Here is a 16,817-nt window from a genome sequence, read left to right on the forward strand (position 1 = left end):
TACACAGCTAAGGGTAAGTGCACTACTTGGAAGCAGAGCCGAGAGTGAAGGAATTATTAAGGTCAATGCCCAAGCTACTAGCTCTCAAAGATCTCTCTGCATATGTCATTGTAGTTAAGATCAAATGTTTTTGCCATTTCTAGTCAAATTTGAAATTTGGGAGAAATGGTATAAAGATGGTTTGATGAAAATTTAGCCAACTTTGTTTTACTCAAAAATTAGTATCCTTTGACTTGAGTCAAAAAGATGTGTGTGTGTGTGTGTGCGCGCGCGTGCGTGCACGCATATATGGGAAATTGTGGGATTTAAAGTCTTACAGTTTTTATGGAAATGTGGATGGAGGTTCTGAGCCTTGTGTAGTGCATGAACTGTCTATCATCCAAGCAGCTTAATCCAAGGACACTGTACAGCTAAATTGTGTGTGTGTGTGTGTGTGTATGTGTTTGCATGCGCCTGTGTGATGTGCTTTCTTAAGTCACATGGTGCTATACTTCTCTGACAGAAGAAATGAAGGCAGTCAAGCAGAGTGTCATGATATAGTGTATCTTTACGTTATTTAGGTCTAATGCCTTAGCTTAATGGCATTTCTGATTCAAATATGCTTACTCTGACAAAATTTAGAATTTAGTTATGACGAATCCATTCCACTAATTTTCTTCTCTTTCTTTCCTTCCTCTCTCTTTTGTTCTTTCTTTCCTCTCTCCCCTCTCCCTCTTTTTCTTTTTTATTTACAGAACTTTGCCAATAAGGGCATTATGAAGGTAGACAAAGGATGCTATCTAAAGATAAAGTAGGATTAAATTAGTGAAGAAAGACAACATAAAGATTAATTCAGTAATTTCTATCTTTTTTCAGATATTTTCTATCTTATTCAGATATTTAATCCAGAAGTTGTTTGGGAACCTAAATTATCTAGGTAATTATTTTGGTACTTTATTTATTACGTAATTACAGTCACCAAGTGGAATTTTAAGTTTACAAAAAAAAAAGCATAATATGTACATGGCAAAAACGATTATTGAATATATTCAATGTATTCATGTAATAAACGCACTATGTATTATGTGCAACTGGGGCATACATGAGAAGCAAAAGACAATCAGAAATTTGTGGACTTCTATAAAGTACTTATCTTTTAGTTTAAAAATCAAAATTTTAAGTTGCTTTCAATACTTTTAAAAGGCTATCCCCAATATAGAGATGAATTAGATTTGAGTGCAAAATGAAGAAAATCTTTACCTCAAATGTTTCTTAGTATTTTGCCATCTATTTGAGAAACAAATTTCAAAAGACGATGTTTACTGTTATAATAAAAATATTTATTATAAAAATGATTACATCTTTCTGTACATAGAGACAAAAACACAGTTTATACATCAATAACTTAAGTGGGCCTGAACATTCAGTATCCATCTGCTAGAATCCTAAATCACTTCTGCAGATTTCACAAATACCAATACAATTTCTCTCTTACAGAATTCTATTTACAGTTTATGTTATTGTGATATGAACATTTCTTCTCTAGTATTTTAAAGATAATTCACAGTGTTGGTGTTAATTCCTTAATCAACTGCTTTAAATCTTTGGTAAATACAAGTATATACGTGCAAAATGTTTAAGCTCAGTAAAAAGTCAAATGACCTATTGCAAGAAATTTTATGTAATCGATAAATGCATGAGCCAGAGTCCCACCATCAAGAAAAGTCACTCTCTGGGACTTCTCGTGATAAAGTCTGACATAAGCAGCAAATCATTTGAGGCCTCTATGGCCACGACCAGAAGCACCACAATTCTAGGTCACAACAAAATTAAACACAGATGTTAAATTCAACATATACAAAGAGGACTGATTCTTTTGCAATGCAGAAAATTCTAGTTTGTTTTTTTTTTCTATATCCTGGTTGACACATCAGTTGGATACGGATGAGCTTATTTAATCTCATGAAAGCCTATTATGTTGCAAAAGTGAGAGACCCATTTAAAAAAGCCATTCTGTTCTGGGAAACATCAATTCATCCTCTTGCCAGTAACTTATCTAATGAAAATATAGACAATTTCTTGAAATACTTTGTAGGGGAAAAAGCAAGATGCCTGCCCTCTGTTTCCTTCCTTCCTTCCTTCCTCCTGTCCTTCATTCTGTGAGAATTATGTGCTAGACAGGCCTGTCCACCTGCCTATTATACTTGAAGTCCCCCAAAGTTCCATATGCGTTACAGCTTCCAGTTATCAGTCCTCAGTCTCAAAGATCCAAATGAAAGCCTCCTGGCATGAAAACCTCTTACTCTCTGGCTATTTGTTAAAACTGTCCCAAGAGGTATTTAAATTCGAATGTTCTTGAGCCATTTGATAATTAGGAGTTTTTTATACAGACATGTTAATGCAGGAGTGTAAAGAATATAATTACACATATCCAAAATATACCTTTTTAAGCCTAGAAAGGGGATGACATCATTGGACTACCACCATTGCAGGGGAGACAACAGACCCTCCTACTGAGTTAGGTCCTGAATGCATGATTTCTTTCCCTAACATTGGTTTTTCCAACCCACCATCTCATTTATAAACAAAGCAAGGCGAGAGATAATTTTGTTATCACTTTGGCAATTCTTCTCCCCCTCCAACCACCAACATCCTGAATTCAGTGCCTATTTTAAAACTCACCCAAGACTAGGCAGGCACCTGCAATAAGTGTTCACTTATGACATGAAATGTGAACAGGAGAGCAGCCTAATGAAGACACAGTATTTATCAGAAGAGGCTTTCTTCTGAATTTCTACACAGGCGGGATGCCTTGGCTGCAACTTTGAATAAAGTGTTCCGACTCATTCTTCTTCGTTCAAATAACATACAAAGTAAATGTTACTTAGTCACCAGCTTTTCCTCCCCAGAGAACATAGAAACGCAGGAAAAGTACCGTTATATACATTTCTAATGACTTAGAGTAAACTAAGCCCCAACCCTTTGATGGCAGGGAAATATTGGCATAGTGACACCTGATATGCAATAAATACCAACATCTTATGCCATCAACAGCAGGCCTAAAATAGCAGTCTACTGCAAGTGCCAGCTTCTATCGCCACTTTGCTTGCATTCCCATCCTTGTTGATAAAGACAGGGCAAACTGAGGCCTTTCCTGCTTCAGGATTTGATATAAGCTCGTATGTCGGGCCAGGCTGAAAGAATAACGCCTACGTTACACTATCCTAGGTCTGAGAAACAGGCTTTGTTCCTCTTTGCACCACTGTTCTGATCAGCGGGGTTTTGTGCTTTTGTTTCTGAGGAAACGAGAGCTCACACGCAAGCATTCCGGAAGCAGCACTGGCGTAGACCCACTTTGATCCCGTAAAGTGTCCCGAGCGACTCTCTTCACAGAGCCACTTTCTCCTTTGCCAAGTTCTTTGGTTCCTTGCTTGGGATACACCAGTCGTCAGCCTCGATGCTCATCTGATAGTGTTTGAAGGCTGATTTGTTAAAGACTGGGAGTTTTTCTACAGATTCTGAAGATAAAGCCTAAAAGAAGAAGGGAAAGAAAAGTAAACTCAAAGAAATTATTTGTGGCACAATTTGTACCACGAAGTGATTATTCAAAATAAATCCAGAGGTAAGTGTTCAAACATTCAAATACATTCCTTTAGTTGATTCAGTTAGTAAGAGCACACCAGAGCTCATAGTATACTGGGCAGGGTATAAAAGAAAACGAAAAAAGTAAATATTATTTCCATCCTCTAGGTGCCAAAATAATATATACATAGTTATAAATTGGGGAACAGAATTTGTCTCCAATATTTACACCTGTCCCTTGTTCGGATATTGCTGATGTGATAGAACTGAATAGCAAAGCTATTATTTCTTTACAAAAACTTTTCTTTTGTATCTGTGATGAAGAGTCCTAATCTGATACTATTAATTTATTAAAATCTGATACTATAACTCTATCATCTCTTAATCTTTCCCAGGACTTTGAAGACTTCTCATTTAAGAAATGAATACAGTAACTACTTCAGACAGTCAAAGGCCTCTCAGCACATAATTCCCTGGCACAAAATGGGAACCCACAAGCTTAATGTTTTAGTTACTAATATCTGTAAATACATTTTCAGTCAAAACTGCTGGAAAACAATGAACAAATCAGGACAGTGACCTTAACGAATACACCGAGGCTTTATCAGAAATAGAAAAAACAAGTGCCAAGTTTTAAAGTTTAATCAGGAAATGCCAGACATCCCAGTAACAGCTCGTGAGCAGTTAGCTTTTCTTCCCTGGATTTCTAATAAGGTCAACTTAAGGTCTTGAGTATCTTGGTATCCGCTGTTTTCTCGGCTGGAACATTATTAGCATATATTTCCCATGAGTTTAAGTAAAACAAAGGCACAGCTATTCTCACAGATGCCAAAAGGCGTTGGTTTAAGAAATTCATATGAGGATGTCCTCACTTGGAGATTAATATGCTTCTCGAGAAAAAATTTTGCTTCACTTAAAGCAGGTAGCCAGGTCCCACTTCTAACTGGTAAGTTACCATATTAAATACTAATGAGTAAATCTACACATACCAAACAGAAAATAAAATGACATGTGGTTGTTATTTGCATTAACTCAGTTTGAGGTATTCACACTGTGGAGCGTGGAACTCAGGACCTTAAGAGCAACATTGCTTTCAGAAATATTGTTTCGAGGCACCGGGGTGGCTTAGTCAGTGGGGCGTCTGACTCTTTTTTTTTTTTTTTTAAAGATTTTATTTATTTACTCATGAGAGACGGAGAGAGAGAGGCAGGCAGGCAGAGGGAGGGAAGCCTGATGAGGGACTCGATCTCAGGACTCTGGGATCATAACCTGAGCCAAAGGTAGATGTTTATTATTATTATTATTATTTTAAAAGATTTTATTTATTTATTTGACAGACAGAAATCACAAGTAGGCAGAGAGACAGAGGGAAGGAGGCTCTGCTGAGCAAAGAGCCTGATATGGGGCTCGATCCTAGAACTCTGGGAGTCATGACCTGAGCCGAAGGCAGTGGCTTTAACCCACTGAGCCACCCAGGTGCCCCTATTATTTTTTTTCAAAGGCAGATGTTTAATCATCTGAGCCACCTGGCGAAAGCGTCCGACTCTTGATTTCAGCTCAGGTCCTGATCTCGGACTCATGAGGCGAAGTCCCGGGCTTCACCCTCATTGAGGAGCCCACTTGAGCTCTTCCTCTCCTCCTTCTGCCCCTTCCCCATCTCTCCCTCTCTCAAACAAACAAACAAATGAACTCTTTACAAAAATAGAAATATGATTGTTTCTACTGAATTGAAAGGATACCTTTAAGTAGATGATGGCGTCGGTTCCATATCCCGACATAGAGTAGAGATTCAGATCTCCTTGAAAGTATTTGGCATAGAGACGAGAAATTGGCAAGCCGTAACCAAAACCAGCCTAAAGGGAAAAGATCAATTATTGGCAAAGAAGTGGACATACTCGTGGAAACGCAAAACATAGGCAAGTGTTATTAGCCTCCTTGCTACTGATGTTCTAGAGCCAAGGTAAGTGATTTCTGCTTCCAATCAGAGACCTCCGGTAAATTGTTTCACCTTCTTCAGCTTGATTTCTCCTGCTTTCTCCTATCCCCCATGCCCAATTTAACTAAATTGACTAACTTGCCTACATACTTCCTTGTAATCCTTGCTCTGCATTTCGGACTAGGTGGCTGGGATGAATGTAGCCGTGTAACTGGTCTTACCAGAGGAGCATTGCGGGAATTATCCATCACGGGGGTCGGTGCAGTAGAGTACGTATAACTAAAGAGACGGTCAATGATCCTCAGGGGAACGCCACCTCCTCTGTCCGAAATCTTAAACAAACAAACCAAAGCTTCGCGTGAAAAACAAGATGCATTTGTCCATCTAAAAAAGTTTTTCCTTTATTTAAAAAAATCATTATGGCCTATGTACACCATAGACTTTGATCTGCTGCTCAAAGCAGATCACTTTACTATTATTGACACTTTTCCGTTCTCTCAAGAGAGACTCCAGGCACACCTGGGTGGCTCAGTGGGTTAAAGCCTCTGCCTTCGGCTGGGGCCATGATCCGGATTGAGCCCCACATCAGGCTCTCTGCTCAGCAGGGAGCCTGCTTCTCCCCCAACCCTACCCCCAGGCCTACTTGTGATCTTTTTTAAAAGATTTTATTTATTTATTTATTATGTGTCAAATAAATAAAATCTTAAAAAAAAAAAAAAAGAGAGAGAGAGAGAGAGAGACTCCAACGAACAACACAAAATGGTTACCTTGATTGTCAGATCTTCTTTTCCCAAGACCACAGTCACTTCAATTGGCGTAAGGGAAGGCCAGTTTTCCTGGTGTTCCACGGTTGCCCTCATTGCATTCTAAAGAAATCAAAACCATAAGGAATTCAATGGCAGAAGAATGAGAAACAATAAATAACTGTTTTTTATGTTTAAAATAAAAGCGGCACAGAGGGTAATTCAAAGTTCCTATTTTTTTTTTTTTAAGTTAGTAGTAAAACAGCTCTGTAAATAGCCATTTATGAATGTGTCACGCAGGATATATAATGAAAAATATTCATTTACCATGTAATATAGCTCCTGGGAGTAATGTCTAATGGAAAAACAATTCTGCTAGCTGTCAAGTTCTTATTTGTAAGCTTAATTTAAATGTAGAAATTGGTTTTTATAGTCCATTTCCTGGCTCTCTCTTTTCTGTCTTTCCATTACATTTTACATCCAAGCACCAAAGACTATTACATAACAAATGAACAGTGAATCATTGAACCAATTTATTGGCTTTTATAAAACTTGCTGGGAAAGGTTGTTACTATTTAAAAGGATAGTAAATAATTCTAAATTAAATTTCAATTTGCATTTGATTATCATCTTAACTTTTACCAATGATGGCAAAACAACTCTAAGAGCTGGACCATTCAATTTAAAAATGAATGAAATCAAGGCAAAAAGTATCTTATGTCCTTTAACAGAGAAGAAACTCAAACAAGTTTGTAGACAACTGGATAGGTCTCATACAGATTAAGTTTTGGTTTACGTCACCCATTTTCCTCTCTATCCTCCTTGTGGTACATTATCTGTTTTCTGGTTTCTATATAATACTGAGTTCTTTTTTGTAATTTTTAAAATTTTATAAAAAGATTTTATTTATTTATATGACAGACAGGGATCACAAGTAAGCAGAGAGGCAGGCAGACAGAGAGGGGGAAGCAGGCCCCCGAAGAGCAGAGAGCCCGATGGAATGCAGGACTTGATCCCAGGACCCTGGGATCATGACCTGAGCCGAAGGCAGAGACCTTAACCCACTGAGCCACCCAGGTGCCCCTCTATATAATACTAAGTTCTAATCATTAGCTGAAGTAAAAGAAAATAGATCAGAATGTCTGTAGTACAATCAATACCTCATTACACTAACATTAGAATAAAGTAAGAAACAATAAATTCTGAGAAAAGCTACATCAGAATTAGAGGCAAATTTCACTTTTTTTTTTTTTTAAAGATTTTATTTATTTGACAGAGAGAAATCACAAGTAGGCAGAGAGGCAGGAAGGGAAGCAGGCCCCATGCTGAGCAGAGAGCCCGATGTGGGACTCGATCCCAGGACCCTGAGATCATGACCTGAGCCGAAGGCAGCGGCTTAACCCACTGAGCCACCCAGGTGCCCCAAATTTCACTTTTTTAAAGGCTTCCTCCTCAAGGAGTCCAGGAGATTCGTGGAAAGCATCATAAAGCTTGGGGTGTTTTTTCTTTTTTTTTTCTTTTTTTTTTTTTTTTTTGGTGTAAATAAAGTTTTAGCTTTGTCTTAGAACCCAGGACAGGATTTGATTCTTGGTACCTGGCTACCTCAGACCAGTAACATTCACATCCTTGGTGAGCTTGTTAGAAATGCAAATTCTCAGATGTACAGAATCAGAATCTCTGGACCAGTGCCTAAGAATCTATGTTTAAAGAAGCCCTCCAGGGGCGTCTGGGGGCTCAGTTGTTAAGCGTCTGCCTTCAGCTCAGATCATGATCTCAGAGTCCTGGGATCGAGCCCCCCCCCCATGGGGGCTCCCTGCTGGGCGGGAAGCCTGTTTCTCCCTCTCCCACTCCCCCTGCTTGTGTTCCCTCTCTCACTGTCTCTCTGTCAAATAACAAATAAAATCTTCAAAAAAAAAAAAAAAAAAGAAAGAAAGAAAGAAAGAAAGAAGCCCTCCAGGTGATTCCAATGCATACCGAAGTCTGAGAAGCACTGTCCTATCGTCTTGCAATGGAAAGTGTGCATCACCCGTCAGCTTATTACAAATTCTAAACCCCAGGCCCCAGCCTAGTGCCACTGAATCAGAATTTCAAGGAAACCCCAGATGATTCATAGGTACATTAAAGTCGATCATGGAGGGAACTGACTGCCCCCCCCCCCGCCGACCTTCCTTAACAATTGCATGTATGACTAGTGCTTTGTTGGACACTTGAAAAAATAATAAGAACAGGGAGCACAAAGACATCGTGAGTCCTATCATGTGTTCTCCAGTACGTGTGGAGGCTCTGCTGAACGGCGGGGTCCCTTTCCAACATTAACTGCGGCCCCTTTCTGTTCGGAGCCCTGAAGCATGTTTGGGAGAAGATAGTGAGGCTCCCACTCAGTGGGAAACAATAAAGGAAATAAAAAGGTAACCAGGGAATTAAAAACAAAACAAGATTGCAATTATTTGGAAGTGTCATACCTTGAATAGTTCAAAGAGCATATGATGAAGGTGAGAAGGTACATAAACAATGTGAATTGGTTCGCCTGGAGATTTTCCTAGAAAAAAATTAAAACTCATTTAGAACTGGTGAACAAGTATTTCAGGAAGACAAACTTCTGTATCTATTTGATTAATAGAGACTCCTTACTCCCAAGATTAGAATATCCCCCATCTTCCTGTACTACCTTAGAACCTTCTAGGATCTGTCCTAGAACTTCCCTCTTAAACAGTGAACACAGCTGGCTTATTTTCAAAATGCTATCACAGTGCTGCCTTGTGCTCTATTATTAATTTCTGCATTTCTCTACAAATGTATGAGGTCAGATGAAGTGCATGACAAGAGTGCTCTAAATTAGGTCACGTGAACTATTTGTTTCTGCTTTCAAAACTTTCAGACTGTACTATTTCAGAGTTAAAATCACCATTTTAAGAAAGAAAAAAATTCACATAGCCACAGTATAATACTAAAATTAATGTTAACTAAAATTTTCATATTTTATGGGAAAATAACACATTTGATTATTCTTCCTTTATATCACCCAAACATTAAATCTTACAGGCTAAATATGCTTACATTTTACTGAGAGGCAAAAGAAAACAGAGAAACAAAAACCTCTTAATACTGTTTGAGAAGAAAAATCTAAGTATTATTCTTTGGTGTCCCAGGCCCTGGCCAAGTTTGAATCAGAAAACAGAAGGCCTGGCACAATTCCCTCTTTATTTTATCAAACAGTTCAAGCAGTTTATCTACACATATTATACAACAATGCTGTTAATGCTTAGAGATATTTTTCAACCTTTATTTGTATTCCTATTTTTAATTTAGCAATCAATTACATGTCCATATAACCCAATCTGAGTTAGAGTTGGGGTACTTTAAATGTGAGCAACTTAATTTTAACTGTCTTGCTCTGAGAAGCACTACAGGATACAATAAAAACGGTGCCCTGCATTCGTTATATTATCACTTCAGTGTGGGAAGACCCTCTCTTCTCAGGTACCCTAGAGCTGAAGCCACTGAGTTATGCTCTGCTTTCAAAAGAGTGGTGTACACTTATAGTGCACTTAATTTTTTTTGTAATTTGAAAACCTTTTTAAAAGAACTTTTAACATGAGATCTACCTTCTTAACTACCTAAGTATACAATATAGTATTGTTAATTGTAGGCATAATGTTGTTCCATGGATTTCTAGAACTTATTCATCTTGCATAACTGAAATTTTATACTCATTAAATAGCAACTCCCCTCTACCCCAGCCCCCAGCTTCTGGCAACCACCCTTCTACTTTCTGCCTCTCTGAATTTAACTATTTTACATACTTCAGGTAAGTGGGACCACACAGTATTTGTCCATGACTGGCTTATTTCTTACAGTACAATTTAAAGTATTTTTGTTTCTAGGTCTGATGAGTAACTTCTCCAGGAGGATATTTCCATTACCAATTGGTTCCTCCTATTTCTGGTCTCCCTGACTCCCATATTTTGCAATAAGCTCTCTTTCTTTGATCTGAGATACTGAAACTAGGCTGCTACTTTAAATTTTAAATTATTTGTTCAAACCATTCCGTTTTATGAATCAACATTAACAACTGAATATACTCAATTGGAGCTTTCCAACTGAGATGAAGAGAACTTTGGCTTCAAAAGAGAAGTGTACAAATTCTAGAGAAGTTCAGAAGGGAGAAAAGGAACACAAAAGTTGCTTTGTATTTACAAGAAGTAAATCATACTGGGAGAACAGTGACTTTCCCATAGATTAAAATATGGTTTATTTGTAGCTTACCATTTACTTGTGTGAGCTTTAATTCTGGAGATGTTAAATAATACTGGTCACAAAGCATCTTTGAACACTCAAAGGCATCTGAAATAGAAGGTTTTTTTCATAATGATGAAACGAATTTATGCCAAGTAAAATTTTCACATGATCTTCAATGCATGTATTACCCTTAGTCTAGAATATTCATTGAGAGTACAGGTTTCTATATATGAAAAAAAAACCTTTAATACTTTATTGAAGAAAAAATGAAGATAGTGTTGAAGTTATAGCTGTGGCAATAGGAATACGCACAATTCAGATATTGGATACAACATATAAGAATATGGCACATTAACCAGTAATGTTTGAATTTTTATAATTTTATTAATGAATTTTAAACCTCTGGCTCTCAAAAGCAAAGGACCTCCATGACAGTATTTATAAAAATATAAATGTAACACTCCGAATATAAAGTTATTCACAAACTCACTTCAACCAGAGATATGTCAATTCCATAGCGTATATTTTCAATAAGGGAAATGCAGAAATCTAGAGATTACCTTGGACCACGGCTGCCACATCGCAGTTTGGATCAATGCTTCCAATGTGAGTTGGGTTTCCTGTCTGTGAGTCACTAAATAGAAGAACTGTTGAAAAATAAAAACAAAAGATGTTGTTATAAAAATCAGTATAATCATGATTGTTGAAAAAGAACGTGAGCCCCTGAATAATGAAACATTTGGTTGGGGTATGGCTTATATTCCATACCCTTCTCAGTAGGTCATGGCCACAATGAGCTAACTTACTATGCTGGTTCATCAGCATCCGGGTAGAAATACGGTTCATGTAAAATCGATCCAAGAAATACTGAAGATTTTGATTGGTGACTGGGTCAACTGTACAGCCATCTTTATATTCTATGATTCCTTGTGCCATGGTCGGAACTACATTGTGGTGTCTATTTCGAACTTTGATGAGAGTATCTACAAAACTAAGCCAAAACACATTTACAGTTACTGAAAATTCAAATAAGTTTCCTTCACTTATGTGTCTTAGACTACCCCAAAGAAGGCTAAAACTTTTTTAAGTACCCATCTAAAGAAATCAAATGATAAAATGTAAGGTTCTCACTTACAGATTCGACTACAATAGAAAAGATAGTATCACAAACAGATTTTTTTTTTTCCTTCTAGCTTAATGTAAAAATACAGGCTTTCTAACTGGTGAATTCATTCTGGGAATTCATTAAGCCTTCTCTTTAAAAAATAATAATTAAAAGATAATTACTATTAAAGAGAATTCTAGAAAGTCACTGTGGAAAAAAACCCTCAAGATTTCTTCTCGGATTTATAAAAAGATTCTTCTTTCCTATTCTTATAGCCAGAAACGATCAGTTACTCTGAAAGATAATGTTCAATCTCCAGTAACAATGACATATATTAATATTATGTAATAGTAAATCCACCTGTGAATCTAATCATCTGACTGAATTTATAGTAAAAATAGATTTCCTCAAAAATAAAAAGTTCCCTGCACTTGCTCAGACTCAGCATCATTTTCAATGCCATCATTCCTCTTCACTTTTAAAAAAACCAGCAAGTCAAAACTTGTCATTTGTAAGGGAGAGGCTATTTGTTATTCAGAGTGTAACTCCTTTAAAAAAATCTTAGAACTATGTCTGGAAATAGTCAAAGTTTTAGACAAATATTCAAATGCATAGAACTTACTCTGACAATACTTTCTGGTCCTCTGGGCTTTTCTCATGGAACTCCACCAAATCCATCAGGCTCTGGATATACCTGTAAAGGGACAGTCGTGCTTTAAGTTTTAAACTTGAACAGTCAGATACAAGTAGCTAAATCATCTCAAAATGGTTGCAAAAGAGAAAGTATTATGTTTAAAATTAAAACTTTCCTTCATGACATCTGGAAAACACTGTATCTTAATAAAAAACCAAACAACAACAACAACAAACAAAGCTACTACATTAACACTCAACTTTCTAACTTAAAATTGATATTACTTCAATCATTCCAGATCAGTAGTCAGCTTTTTGTTTTATCTGGCAAGTGTTTTCTTTTTTTATAGCATTTAGAAAAGAACTTTATAAGGAAGGCTTCATATTTTTCCTGCTATATTCACTCATAGGTGAGTAGAAGTCATGAAAGCATCAGTAAATATTATGGATAATGTGTTTCACATAGTAATTGTTTAATAATCTATATATATTTATTTATAATATATAATACTTATATTTATGTAAGTATAATACTTATTTACATTTATAGTATATATTTATATTTAATTATTATAAATATAATGCTTATTTTATATTTATAGTATATAATATATTTATTGATATATTATAAATATAATACTTATATAATATACACAATCATATAATATACATTTATAATATTATAATATTATAATATATAGAGATTTCTTAAATTAGTAAAGCTGTGTAGTCAGTGAATTAGGGTGAGGCTCTGGTATATATCCGCATTAGTGCATATACTGGTTCCATTCTCTGAAAATTTGTTCTGTTGGGTGATCTACCCTCTCCAAGCCTCAAAATCCTTATCTGTAAAATGCGATGATAATAACTGACAATTATTAAGTGGTGACTGTGTGCCAGGTACTGTTTTAAGTACCTTTTTTTATGGATTATCCCGTTTAATTTCATTCACGTAAACTGTTGAAGCATATACTTTATTTTCCTCAGTAACAGATGGGGGAACTGAGGCATAAAGAATTTAAGATACTTGCCATGAATTCCACAACCGGTTAGAGGTAGAGACAGGATTTGAACCCAAAGCCTGCTGTTAATTAGTTTGTAAGTAACAAAGATTAGATCCTCTAAATAGCCGTCCTTCTGTTTATTTCTAGGATAGGATTCGGTATGCCATATCAAACTCTGTCTTTTATTATTCAAAATACAGTTATATTGTGAAAAGTATGTACTTTTTCAGGGAAAATGTCTGTTCATAGCTTATAACTGTCCTTATGACAACTCACACTAAATTACAAAAACAGGGGCACCTGGGTGGCTCAGTGGGTTAAAGCCACTGCCTTCCGCTCAGGACATGACTCCCAGAGTTCTGGGATTGAGCCCCATATCAGGCTCTTTGCTCGGCAGGGAGCCTGCTTCCCTCTGTCTCTCTGCCTACTTGTGATCTGTCAAATAAATAAAGAAAATCTTAAAAATAAATAAATAAATACATAAATTACAAAAACATCTTGACATTCTTCAAAATACTTAGTTTCAGGCCTCTCGTTTTCCAATTATGATGCTATTATATTATAAGAATTCCTATACAAATACTTGTCTTAAAAATAGATACTGTTTCGGAATGGTTCACCACTTACCAGCTTTTAACTAATTGCACTGAAGAGGTATTGACTAATCGATCAGGGAGGATATCAATTTCCTTCAGGATATTGGCTAGCCTCACAGGCAATTCTTGCCTCAAAAATGCAAAAGAAGTTCTTTCACATGCATTTTCTGAACCTGTAATAAATAACCTTTATTTAGTTTTGGGGAAAAAGTAGCTCTAAATGATACATTTGAATAGCATTAACTCCCCAATATTGAACCCACACACAAATCATAAAATTAGAGTTTCACCTGCAGTTGGATTACTGTTTAAAGTAAGAAGTATCTCATTTTTCATTGTCTTTTTCTCTACTTTCTTAAAAAAGAAAAGAAAAGAAAAAAAAAGACCAATATGAGGATTATTGCTTTCTTTTTTTGGAAGAGGATTCACTTCCATGAAGTCAGAATATCCTATAGCTCAGTCGACAGCACAATGTCAACCCCACAACATCGTACAGAGAGTTCTAGATATGAAATTGGAGTAGAGAAATAAAAGGGTGGGTAGGAGTCATGATGTTTCCACATTAGTGGTAGATAATACCACATTTCAATCCTTGAAATATTACTTATAAGAGCGCAGCAGAGCAGCGCCTGGGTGGCTCAGTGGGTTAAGCCTCTGCCTTCAGGTCAGGTCATGATCTCAGGGTCCTGGTATGGATGGGGCTCTCTTCTCAGCAGGGAGCCTGCTTCCTATCTCTCTCTCTCTGTCTAGCTCTCTGCCTACTTGTGATCTCTCTCTCTCTCTCTCTGTGTCAAATAAATAAATAAAATATTAAAAAAAAAACACTGCAGAAAGCTTGTAAACATTTTTGGCAGTAATGCAAATATATGGAAAACCATAATGGTAAAGAGACAAAGAAATCTGTTAGCAATGCAGACAGATGTATATACCCCGTAAACAGGTGGCAGGTGGCTAAGGGAGAAAATCTTAATTAATTTGAGGCCACTTCATAACATTAAGAATCCTCCCCCCAAAGTATTCTGCTGTGAAGGAGAGGGATAAAGTTTTTTAAATCACTGCGAAATACTGGCGCAAAGTAAAAAGTATCTTGACTGGAAGCTGTGGATAGAAAGATGAGCTCAAACCATCCAGCATCCGCAGGTGAGCAAGTGGCCCTGAGCTGTAGGCACAAACTGTCAGAAATAAGGCAGATCTAGGAAAGGGCAAGGTGCACTGGCGTCGAGGCTCCAAGGTTCAGCCGGATAACAGACTCCAGCTATTTTAAGCAATGAGCTCCGGGGCTGAAAGTTAAGGAAACTTCCCAACCCCAGCGCCCCCACCCGGCCCTACTTCCCAGCTCACCAAAGTCCAGGAGCTGCTTTATGGACAGCGGGGACGGGCTGTAGCGTGAAAAATGCTCGACCTCGCGGGGCACCAGGCCGGCGCTGCTCAGGGAGCCGGCGCTGCGCATCACGAAGCGGACCGCCTTCATCTTGATGCCCACCCGGCCTGGCTAGCGCAGGGGCTGACTTAGGGGACGAAGGTTCAGGAAAGCAGAACCTGGGACCGAGCTGGGGCGGCGCGCGTCTGGGCAGGAAGGGCAGGTGGGCTGGCTCGGGCACCCTGCCTGGGCTGAGATCCTGGGGTGCTTCCGAGGGGAGGAGGCCGGCAGTGAGTGTAAGGAGCAGCGAGTGGCTGGAGACTTCAAGTTCCCGTCTGGCCACCCCCGGCCGCCTCCCTTGGTTTTATTTGTTTCCCCGCACGCTCCCCCCAGCTCCAAAGGGGGAGGAGTCACTGGGACTTGGAGACGCGTCCAGAGCTGGGGCCGCGCCAATCAGCTCAGATAAAGAACTTTGGGCCCCGCCCCCCGGGCGCGGGGTCCTGTCGGGGGAGAGATCTGGCACCAGTGCCCGGGACTGTGAGGAGTAAGGGGAAAGGTGGAAGGTGAAGCGGGCATCTGGAGGTATGTAGGCTTAAGATCAGCCGCTGGGACAGGAGTCCGGGACCGCGTGGGCTGGGGGCCCGCCCAGACTCGTCCTTGTTTACAAGCGAGAAGCTGTCTCAATGTCACGCATTCCTGACCAGAAACTATTTCCAAGAATCTGAGCTCCGGGATGTCATTGGCTCTTGCTCAGAGCGGGCTTTTACAGTAGCCAATCAGCGGCGTTCAAAAGTGAGCCCCTGTGCCAGCGGACAGTGAGGGAAATAAATAGCCTGAGGACGGGTTCTGGTGTTTTCTCCAGGAGCGATCTGTACTGCTTGGGAACTGGAAGTTCCTTCTGTCGACACTAAGGCTTCGGTAACTTCCCAAAATACATTTACTTTTTCCTGGTGGCCATACAAGGCCATCAGTTTTTGGGTTTCTCCAGGAAGGCAGTCTCTTCATGAGGTTTAACTCTGTTAATTAAAAACTAAGTTATAAAGGGGTCAATTTGTCGAGTTTAACTCGCCGCCTTCTACCATCAGAGATTTTATTCACTCTGACCTCCTGTGTAGAATGTCCTTAATCCAAATATTTGTCCAAGACATTCTTTTCAGCTCTTAAATGTCTAGCGCAGCCTTCTGCAAGAGGTCTTTCCTGATAGCCTCTCCTCCAATCTTCTTCTAATATTGCCTTTGCCACTTAGGACATGGTATTATAGCTATTCATATTATTGTATTGACCTCTCTGAATCCCCTCCGGTGGAAATAATCAGGGTGGGGACCAAGCCGGGTGTATCCTCGTTACTCCTACCCTGCTTTAACACTACTTAAGCTTAAACAGTTGTGGAAACGAGGGGGAAGCTCTAAATTGCATCTACACTTGGAGATAGGATTTGATACCACCATGATTTTCATATACATAATATATAAAAAATTGTTTTGAGTGAGAGAAGGAAAGTGTGTGCACTAGTGGGGACGAGGGGCAGAGGGAGAGAGAGAGAGAGAGAATCTTAAGCAGGCTCCAGAAGGTCAAAGCTAGATGTCGACCTTGATCCCACCACCCCGAGATCATGACCTGAGCTGAAATTAAGAGTTGGA

At 38.5% G+C, this 16,817-nt stretch overlaps 1 protein-coding gene across 1 annotated transcript; it reads right to left on the reverse strand.

The window, feature by feature from the left end:
• Positions 1 to 1,297: 1,297 nt before the first annotated feature.
• PDK4 (pyruvate dehydrogenase kinase 4) lies at positions 1,298 to 15,544 on the reverse strand. The gene is made up of 11 exons (XM_059171172.1): positions 15,159 to 15,544; positions 13,849 to 13,990; positions 12,207 to 12,278; positions 11,286 to 11,470; positions 11,040 to 11,126; positions 10,507 to 10,584; positions 8,703 to 8,779; positions 6,265 to 6,363; positions 5,719 to 5,829; positions 5,301 to 5,414; positions 1,298 to 3,510 (listed from the first exon to the last, which is right to left on the reverse strand). Exons 1-11 carry the CDS (start codon positions 15,286 to 15,288, stop codon positions 3,367 to 3,369), a joined length of 1,239 nt encoding a protein of 412 aa, XP_059027155.1. The 5' UTR covers positions 15,289 to 15,544; the 3' UTR covers positions 1,298 to 3,366.
• Between the last annotated feature and the right edge of the window lie 1,273 nt (positions 15,545 to 16,817).

The sequence above is a fragment of the Mustela lutreola genome, chromosome 4, assembly GCF_030435805.1.
Source record: "Mustela lutreola isolate mMusLut2 chromosome 4, mMusLut2.pri, whole genome shotgun sequence".
Classification (NCBI taxonomy): domain Eukaryota; kingdom Metazoa; phylum Chordata; class Mammalia; order Carnivora; family Mustelidae; genus Mustela; species Mustela lutreola.

Bases quoted from the DNA above. Each gene is read 5' to 3' on its own strand.
- PDK4 (XM_059171172.1), bottom strand. From the start codon at position 15,288: ATGAAGGCGGTCCGCTTCGTGATGCGCAGCGCCGGCTCCCTGAGCAGC. The intron at 8,780-10,506 runs GTAAGCTACAAA...ATTTTTTTCTAG, and splicing joins AAAGCTCACACAAGTAAATG to GAAAATCTCCAGGCGAACCA. The intron at 6,364-8,702 runs GTATGACACTTC...TGATTTCTTTAG, and splicing joins TGCTCTTTGAACTATTCAAG to AATGCAATGAGGGCAACCGT.